This window comes from Lactuca virosa, chromosome 2, assembly GCF_052849685.1.
Source record: "Lactuca virosa cultivar CGN04683 chromosome 2, Lactuca_virosa_CGN04683_v6, whole genome shotgun sequence".
Taxonomy (NCBI): Eukaryota; Viridiplantae; Streptophyta; class Magnoliopsida; order Asterales; family Asteraceae; genus Lactuca; species Lactuca virosa.
The window spans coordinates 279,545,067-279,554,857 of NC_136427.1; the positions used below are offsets into that span (position 1 = coordinate 279,545,067).

The 9,791-nt window shown below is 44.1% G+C and overlaps 1 protein-coding gene and 1 non-coding gene across 2 annotated transcripts; one reads left to right on the top strand and one right to left on the bottom strand.

The window, feature by feature from the left end:
* Positions 1-6,843: 6,843 nt before the first annotated feature.
* LOC145162052 (small nucleolar RNA R71) lies at positions 6,844-6,950 on the bottom strand. Its single transcript, XR_013738908.1, has one exon. It is a non-coding gene; the product is annotated as a small nucleolar RNA R71 (small nucleolar RNA).
* A 1,205-nt stretch (positions 6,951-8,155) lies between these two features.
* LOC145158555 (uncharacterized) lies at positions 8,156-8,641 on the top strand. Its single transcript, XM_079077439.1, has one exon. It carries the CDS (start codon positions 8,156-8,158, stop codon positions 8,639-8,641), a length of 486 nt encoding a protein of 161 aa, XP_078933565.1.
* The last annotated feature ends 1,150 nt before the right edge of the window (positions 8,642-9,791 follow it).

The window sequence follows — 9,791 nt, forward strand, 5'->3', positions numbered from 1 at the left end:
CTATACGATCCCTTATCTAAAGGACAAGTTACTGATCAGAGTTGACAGCGGCGTATAAGAGCTACGATTGCTAATCGGATCCTGAAGTCATATGTGAGATATAGTTACTAGACTTATCCAAGTGGGAGACTGTTGGATTAGTGTCTAAGCCTGTAACTATATTTGGTATGTACTTGACCCGGTTGTGCATGGTCCTTTTGGGTTGCCTTCACCAAAGCAACTTGACAATGTAATTTAATGAGAGAGAGAGGATATTATGATTTATTAATATATTATAAGAATAATATATTAAAGGAGAAATCATATTATTTAATTAATATTGGTCATAAATTAATTAGGAATTAATTTGGTGACTAAAAGAGATTAATTAAATAAAGGGGCTTAAACTGTCAAATGTGTGATAGTTGAGTTTTGGGCTGGGAAACCTAATGGATCAAAAGGGGAACGAAATTATGATGGGGATCCATCAAAATTTCGTCCATAGGCCCTATTCCAGAAGGTTCCATGGGCTGCTTGGTGATTAAGCTGTCCATTAGGGTTTTACCTGAAACCCTAGCAGCCTACAGTATAAATAGAGACCCCTACATGCAATTTTCGGCCACTGGTATTCCAAGATATCCCTAGGGCCAAATTTTAGCATCCTCCCTCCTCTCTCATAAGTTTCCTTCTTGCTTGTGGTGTTTGTAAGCCATTAGAGGAGTTACACTTGTGACTCTAAGCTCAAGAACCAAGAAGAATCAAGCCAATTGAAAGAGGTAATCACCTAGATCTGTTCTTATTATGATAATTTTGAATTATGTATGCTAGATCTAGGGTTACAAGCCTTGGATGAATTGCATGTACAATAGATAAACCTAGATCCAAGCTTTAGGGTTTTGCATGAGCACATAGGATGTTCTTTTGTATAAAACCCATCATTCCTCATGGAACTTCTGCCAGAAATGGGAGGTAAACCTGACATCCCGATCGGAAACGATGGAGACCGGAACCCCATGGCGAGAGACAATCTCGCAGATGTACATGTCGGTCAATTTCTCCGCCGACGAACTCTCCCGCATAGCCAAGAAATGGGCACTATTGGTCAACCGATCCACGATGACCCATATAGCATCGAACCCTTTCGCCGTCCTCGGTAACTTCGTAATGAAGTCCACTGTGATCTGCTCCCATTTCCACATGGGAATCTCTAAAGGCTGCAGCTTACCATGCGGCCTCTGATGCTCGGCCTTGACCATCCTACAGGTCAAGCACCTCTCAACGTACCAAGCGATTTCTCGCTTCATACACGGCCACCAATAATTCAAACTCAGATCGCGGTACATCTTGGTGGCCCTCGGATGTATAGAAAAATAAGACTTATGAGTCTCCTCCATCACTGTCTGCATGACTCCCCCAGACATCGGGACCCAAACCCGACCGTTTCGGGTCAATAATCCACGACTATCCTGAATAAACTGGGCGCTCTCGTCCTTGACTCTTTCCATCTTCCAGTTCTCTGGCCACATGCCCTTAACCTGGGAATCCCTGATCAAGCTCACTAGCGGGGAATCCACCGCTATCCTCATGCACCTTGCTGGTGTAGAAGACCCAGCTGACTTGCGGCTCAAAGCGTCCGCAACCTTATTCGCTTTAACATGATGGTAAAGGATCTCACAATCATAGTCCTTGACTACATCCAGCCACCTGCGCTGCCTCATGTTCAGGTTCGGCTGATCCATGATGTGCCTCAAACTCTTGTGATCCGTGTATATAGTACAACGGACCCCGTATAGGTAATGCCTCCAAATCTTGAGAGCGAAAACCACCGCTCCCAACTCAAGATCGTGCATAGGGTATCTCGTCTCATGCGGCTTCAGCTGCCGCGATGCATAGGCTATCACTCGTCCTCTATGCATGAGGACTGCCCCCAAACCTGTGATGGATGCATCACAGAATACTACAAAATCCTCAACTCCCTTGGGGAGTGTCAACACTGGCGCCTTGCATAAACATTGTCGGAGGGTCTCAAACGCCCTCTGCTTCTCAGGACCCCACCGGAAATCCACCCCCTTCTTCGTTAGACGAGTGAGGGGTACTGCAATCTTGGAGAAATCTCGAATGAATCTCCGGTAGTACCCTGCTAATCCCAAGAAGCTCCTGATATCTGAGGGAGATTTTGGAATCTCCCACTGCATAACCACCTCAACTTTGGCTGGATCGACCAAAATCCCCTCCTGGTTAACGAGGTGTCCAAGGAACTGGACCTCTCCCAACCAAAACTCACATTTCAAGAACTTGGCATACAACCGTTCTTGCCTCAAAACCTCCAACAGCTCCCTGAGGTGTTCCTCGTGCCGCTCTCGGGTCTTGGAATACACCAAGATATCATCTATGAACACGATGACCGAGAGATCGAGCATCGGTCTGCAGACCCGATTCATCAAATCCATGAACACCGTCGGCGCGTTGGTGAGCTCAAACGGCATCACCGCAAACTCGTAATGGCCATAACGAGTCCGAAACGCGGTCTTCTCTACGTCTTCCTCTCTCACCCTGACCTGGTGATATCCGGATCTCAAATCGATCTTGGAAAACCAAGATGCACCCTGCAACTGATCGAAAAGATCATCTATTCTCGGGAGTGGATAACGGTTCTACACCGTTAACTTGTTCAACTCCCTATAATCAATGCATATCCGGTGCGAACCGTCCTTCTTCCTGACGAAAAGAATCGGTGCTCCCCATGGAGAACTACTCGGACGAATAAACTGCTTACCCAGTAGCTCATGCAACTGAGATGACAACTCCTGCATCTCTGGCGGTGCCAGACGGTACGGCGCCTTAGCGATAGGGGCCGCACCCGACACTAGATTAATCCTGAACTCTACCTGCATCTCCGGAGGCACTCCAGGTAACTCCTCTGGAAACACGTCAACAAATTCTCTAACCACTGGAACCTCTGAAACTTAAGCATGATCCCTAACCAGCGTATCTATCACATACGCTAGATAATCGGCACACCCGTGCTGAATGAACTGCCGAGCCCTGGCGGCTGAACAAAATCCTAATCCCCCTCTGGTGCCCTCACCATACACCACCAGTTCTCCCCCACTTGGGGTTCGAACTACCACTCGCTGTCCCTCACAGTCGATCATGGCGCCAAATCGGCTGAGCCAATCCATCCCTATGATCACACATACTTCCCCCATGGGAATAAGAATCAAATCTATCGGGAAGGATACCCCGAAAATCCCCAACTCACATCCCCGGTAGACTGAAGACGCAGAAATCCCGTGTTCGTTGGCGATAGAAACTCGCAACGGACACTCAAGCTCATCTACCGGCACACTGAACCTCCTACTGAAAGTCTGAGATACAAACGACCGACTCGCCCCCGAGTCGAATAAAACCAATGCAGGCAAATAGTTCACTAAAAACGTACCTAAACATAGGTACAACAGATAAGCATAACACAAATATAATGACTGAAATAGAGAATAGAAACATACCAGCAACCACATCCGGTGCTGCCTTGGCCTCCTCGGCCGTAAGCTGGAAGGCACGCCCCTGGGCCTTCGGAGGCTCCGTCTTGACTGGCCTCCCATCCGCAATCCTCAACGCAGCTGGCGCGGAAACCTGCATCGGCTTGGCGGTGAGCTGTGGACAGTTGGTCTTCACATGACCAACCTGGTGACAGTGATAACATATCCTCATATTTGTCGGAGGGGCGGAATGGCGACAGTCCTTGGCATAGTGCCCCTCCTTGCCACATTTGTGGCACCCACCACCGGCTCGGCAAACTCCGGAATGACCCCTGCCACACTTTCCACAAGTGCGGCTCTGCTGACCCCCGGTCCGAGTATCAGCGGTTTTGGACCGCTTAGGTGTCGGCTGAGACTATGCTGGAACCTGACGCTACTCCCTCAACTGTAGCTCTCTCTCCAACTCACGCCGCCTCGCGGCTTCCTGAAGATCCAAAAGAGTATCACAACGTTGCGTAGCAACAAACTGTCGAATATCGGTCTTGAGCATACTCAGATAACGCGTCATCTGAGACTGCTCTGAAGCAAACTCCGGGCAAAACATAGCCCTCTCTGTGAACATACGAGTGATCTCCATTACTGACTCCCCATCTTGCCTCAATGTCAAAAACTCCTGAGCAAGCCGCTCCCGCTCCATGCGTGGAACGTAGCGAGTGCGGATGTAACGCCTTGTTCTAAAAGTATTCGTTCGTGGAGATAAAGTTCGTCGAAAACGGACTTAGAATGAAGGAGTTAGGGCACTTTGAAGATATTGACATAAATGGTCCCTTAATGGGAAAAGCTGGCAAGTAGAGCCATGCATGCAAATGAGACGCGTGGGTACGCCCAACGTAAGCTGGGTTACGCCCAACATAATGAGTCGCTTATTCGCGGGTGCGCGGGGGCGTAGGCCTAGCGTACAGGATGTACGCCCAGTGTACGTCCAGTGTCTAGAGACCCTATTTTTAGGGTTTGCCTATGATATTTGCATATTTAGCTATATTTTTATGTTGGATTTTTATCATTTATTGGCTAATTAATTGTATATTATGGACAAAAGATACTTAATATTGTTCAAATTATATTTTCAGTCAAAAAAAGAAGCTCGGAAGCAAAAGGAAGCAGGAGATATGAACGGAAGCTCGGGAACGAAATAAAGAAGAAAAAAAAGCTTAATTCTGAAGCTACTCAGCGAGTAGGGTCGTCTACTCGACGTGTAGACACGAAGATTCGCGAAGCGACACGTGGAGTCCTTGCCGTATACGGATTCCTCAAGGGGGACTCGACGAGTCAGTTTGCTACTCGACGAGTAGCCCCTGTTTTGAGAAAACTATAAATAGACTTCACAAACCCGAATTGAGGACTCTCTCTGGATTTTTGGTGGAACACTTGGCGATCAAGGAAGTCTTGGAGCTCTGGAAAACGATTGAAGAACCCTAATCCTTCATTCTTAAGAGATTAAGGCACTTTAGGTTTAATTTTCCACTTTTCCTTTGAATAGAATTATGTTAGGTTTAATTGAATTCGTTTTTAAGCTTTCATACACCGAATTCATGAACTAATTCGTTAGTTTCTGTTTGGGGAAACAATTTTGCTCCTATGGTTTAGCTTATTTTGTTTTTGATTAATTGTTAGTTGGTGATATTGTTAAATTAAGCTTGTTAAAAACCCTTATGCATTAACCATAACTGTTTTCTGTTAATTGCTAAGTGATTAAGCTGCATGAACATCTCTTAATTGCTTATCTCGTATAATTTATGTGAACACAATACTATATGCCTAGGAATAATGAACATGAAACTAGGATTAATTAGAGAATGGGTAAATTAATGTGTGAGCTTGTGTGATACACCATCAACAAGAAGTTAATTGAATCACCAAATTTAATTAGCTAGCTACAAGTCTTATTTAACCCGAATAATTAACCTAGGAAATCTATTAGTTTAATCAACTGGCCATTGCTTGAATTGGTATGTTTTCTAAGGATTAGTAATAGTGAATGCGAATCTAATCACCAGAGTCGGTAACCAATAACAATTAATCTATCATATTATCATAAAAATTAACCATAGGAGTAAATGAGTTGAACCTAAACAGAAACCCTTTTTGATCATTGAATTTAGTTTGTTTTTACGTGTTTTCAGCTTTTAGTTGAGTAATTAAGTTTTAGTTAAGTTTCTAGTCTTGCAAAACTAGAGAACCCCTATTTGCTATTACTTGTTTTTAGTTAATTCTAGTTTTTAGTTTTAATTTTCCGTTCCCTGAGTTCGATACCCTACTTATTTAGCTACACCACAATCGATAGGTCCACTACCTTTGTGTGTCAATTTATAAATAAAAGTAGGATTAAAACTAGTTGAGTAAACACACATCAAGTTTTTGGCGCCGTTGCCGGGGAACGGTTCAAAAATTAGTACTAATTTCTAGTTTTATCGATCCTTTGTGTGAGATTTATCTTGCACAAAGTTATTTTTAGGAAATTTAGTTATTAGGATTAGTTTTAATAGTTTTCTGTTTTAGAAATTTAATTAGAAATTTTTTCTGTTTCTGCCTTGAACTCGCCGAGTGCAGTCGAAGCTACTCGGTGAGTCCATCGCAGTTTTGCACTTTTTATTTTTATTTTCTTTTTGTTCTTTTTACGCGTTTTTCTTACTTTGGTTGCAGTTGTTACATGACCCGAGGATCCAATACGCCTTTGGTTCCTCCATTTGAAGACCCGGAGTCCGCTCTAAAGAAGAACAAAGGAAAAGCCGTTGGAGAATCCGCTTCTTCAAAGAACTCGCCTTTGAAGAATCTAAAGTCCGTTTTTAGCAAGAAAAAGAGCAGCAAATCAGGAGCATCCAACACCTCGTCCTTGGCAAACGAAGACCCAATCAAGGAAGACATCTTATACGAGTCCGAAAGAGAAGAAAGTGAATTTGAAGAAGGTAGTGATCTAGAAGGTGAATTTGACAACACCATGGCGAACATCGATGAAGTTCCCATGGGCGAATGGAAGAAGAGGATACGAGATGATACCGGCCCCGGACTTGTGCAACCCGCAATTCCCGCCACTGCCACTTTTGAGCTTAAGGGTCACATACTTGCTCAACTCAAGGAGATCCCCTTCTACGGAAAAGACCACGAAGACGCCTATAAACACTTGGATGAAGTCAATGATGTAGCTGATTATTTTAATGTTCCAAACGTGCCTCGCGAAACCCAGCTGCTTCGTATGCTTCCAGTTACATTCAAGGGTGCTGCAAAGGATTGGCTCAAGTCACTTCCCCCCGGATCCATTACTACATGGGCTAAGATGAAGGAAGAATTTATTGACCAGTTTTGCCCACCTTCAAAGATAGCCAAGTTGAAGAAAGCTATTGCCAACTTTGAACAACAACCTGGAGAGTCCCTTTATGAGGCATGGGAAAGATACAAGAGTCTACTAAGGAATTGCCCACATCATGATCTAAATAGCCAACAAGAAGTCTCCATCTTTTATGATGGGGACAATGTGACTACAAGGCAGCTTCTTGACTCGCAAGGACCACTCACCAAGAAGCCACCCCCGCTGATCAAGGAATTAATTGAGGAATTCTCTAAACACTCTAGAGAATATCATAACCCACGAAATAAAGTAAGTAGGGGGTGGTGAACACTATTAACGATAGCATGGCGGCAATGATGGCTAAACTATATAGTTTAGATAGGAGGATGACTAAGATGGATCAAACAATCCATGCTATTCGGGTAGGATGTGAGAATTGTAGAGGACCTCACCTCAATAAGGATTGTGATTTGGATGAAAATGGAAACAAGAAGGCTCAAGTATTCTATTCAAGTGGCGACAAATTTGATGATAATTGGCGAAAACCGAAGAAGGAATGGCTCCCGTATGACGAGTACAAAAAGGCAAAGGAGGAGAAATACAAGCAAAAAGAACGGGGTTTCTATCAAAAGGAGGAGCCGGTTATGGAAAAGAGAGCTGATTTGGAAGAGATGCTTACAAGATTCGTAGCTGCATCCGAGAAACGACACAATGATACCGATGCTACACTTAAAGATCAACAAAATATGTTGAGAGAACACCAACTTATGATGAAAGATCTACAATATTTTCTTAGGAATCAGCAAGCATCTATTCTCAACATAGAAAAGCAGCTAGGGCAACTTGCACAACAAGTGAATGAGAGAAGACCGGGTGGACTTTCGAGCAATACCGAAAGTAACCCGAAAGGCGCACATATAAACATTGTTACAACTAGGAGTGGGAAGATTATAACCCCTCTGGCCCCTATTCAGAACGAAGATCCGAAACTGGTGCAAGAGAAGGAGGCAGAAGGGCAGAATCAAGATCAGACCCAGCTGAGCCCAGAACCTACTCGCCGAGTCCACGATATGGACTCGACGAGTCCGACACCTGATCAGAAAAATAAACCTCCTGTTAAGCCATATCAGCCTCCTCTGCCATATCCAACCCGAGCTAGACAAGAAAAGAATGAAGAAGACTACCAGAAGTTTTTAGAACACATAAAGGCTCTTCAAATTAATATACCATTCATAGAAGCGGTTGCTCAAATGCCAAAATACGCCAAATTCCTCAAGGAGCTTCTAACTAATAGAAGGAAGATGGAAGAAGTGAATAAGTGGTCCTAAACGAGAACTGTTCAGCTGCTATGTTGAACAAACTTCCTAAGAAGAAAGGAGATCCGGGAAGTTTAACATTGCCCTGCCAATTTGGAAACTTGGCCACCGTTTATGCACTAGCTGATTCAGGGGCAAGTGTAAATCTCATGCCTTACTCGTTTTTCAAAAAGTTAGATCTCCCCGAGCCAAGACCCATTCGTATGGCAATCCACCTAGCAAACAAGACGGTTACATTTCCTAGGGGAATTTGTGAAGATCTTTTGGTGAAAGTGGACAAGTTCGTGTTCCCCGCAGACTTTATAGTTCTAGACATGGAAGCGGATCCCCAAGTCCCAATTATATTAGAAAGACCTTTTCTTAATACATCAAGTGCTATCGTCGACATGCGAGATTCGAAACTTACGCTTCGGGTAGGAGAAGAATCAGTCACTTTTGGAGTTGATCAAGCCATGAAGCATGCAAGGAGTAGTGATGACACGACATTTTCAATTGACATGTTGGAAGATTGGAAATAAGAAAAACCAAGCAAGTCCACCGTCTCATTTGAAGAAGAGTTTGATGCAGAAAGGGACCTGATGGAGTTAGAAAGACTGCTCGAGGAAGCTGAGTATGACGATCTGATCAGAAGTGCAGAAGGACCGACTCGCCGAGTAGCCTCGACCGACTCGGCGAGTCCCTTCGAAGAAACCCGAACAGCCGCGAAAATTACACTGGACTCGATGAGTCCCCTTACTGGACTCGACGTGTTCAACATTCAGAACACAAAAACTGAGCTCAAGGCACTACCAGATCACTTAGAGTACGCATTTCTTGAAGATGGCCAGCAAAAACCTATAATTATAGATGCTGATTTGGCCAAACATGAGAAGGAGAGCCTTGTGGGTGTACTAAAGAAGAGACAAGGTGCTATAGCATGGAAGATAACCGACATAAAGGGAATTAGTCCGGCCTATTGTTCACACAAAATCAACTTAGAAGAAGGATCAAAAGCTGTAGTACAACGCCAAAGAAGACTCAACCCGAACATGCAAGAAGTTGTGAAAAAGGAGGTGGTGAAATTACTAGATGCCGAAATCATTTATTCGATCTCCGATAGCCCATGGGTGAGTCCGGTCCAAGTGGTTCCGAAGAAGGGAGGCATAACGGTGGTGGCTAATGAAAACGACGAATTAATTCCAACAAGGACGGTAACCGGGTGGCGAGTTTGCATCGACTATAGGAAGCTAAATGAGGCCACATGCAAGGATCACTTTCCATTGCCTTTTATCGATCAAATGCTTGAAAGGCTTTCCGGTTATCTTTATTATTGTTTTCTCGATGGGTTTTCGGGGTACTTCCAAATTCCAATCGACCCACAAGACCAAGAGAAGACCACTTTTACATGCCCGAGTGGAACATTTGCATATAGGCGCATGCCTTTTGGGTTATGCAATGCACCAGCTACTTTCCAATGGTGCATGATGGCTATCTTTCATGACATGATCGAAAAGTTTATGGAGGTTTTTATGGATGACTTCTCGGTTTTTGGGTCCTCTTTTGAAGATTGCTTGTCCAACTGGGATCTAATGTTAGCAAGATGTGAGAAGACCAACCTTGTCCTTAATTGGGAGAAGTGTCATTTTATGGTGAAGGAAGGAATTGTGCTAGGACACAAGGTCTCAAGGA

Bases quoted from the DNA above. Each gene is read 5' to 3' on its own strand.
- LOC145158555 (XM_079077439.1), top strand. From the start codon at position 8,156: ATGTTGAACAAACTTCCTAAGAAGAAAGGAGATCCGGGAAGTTTAACA.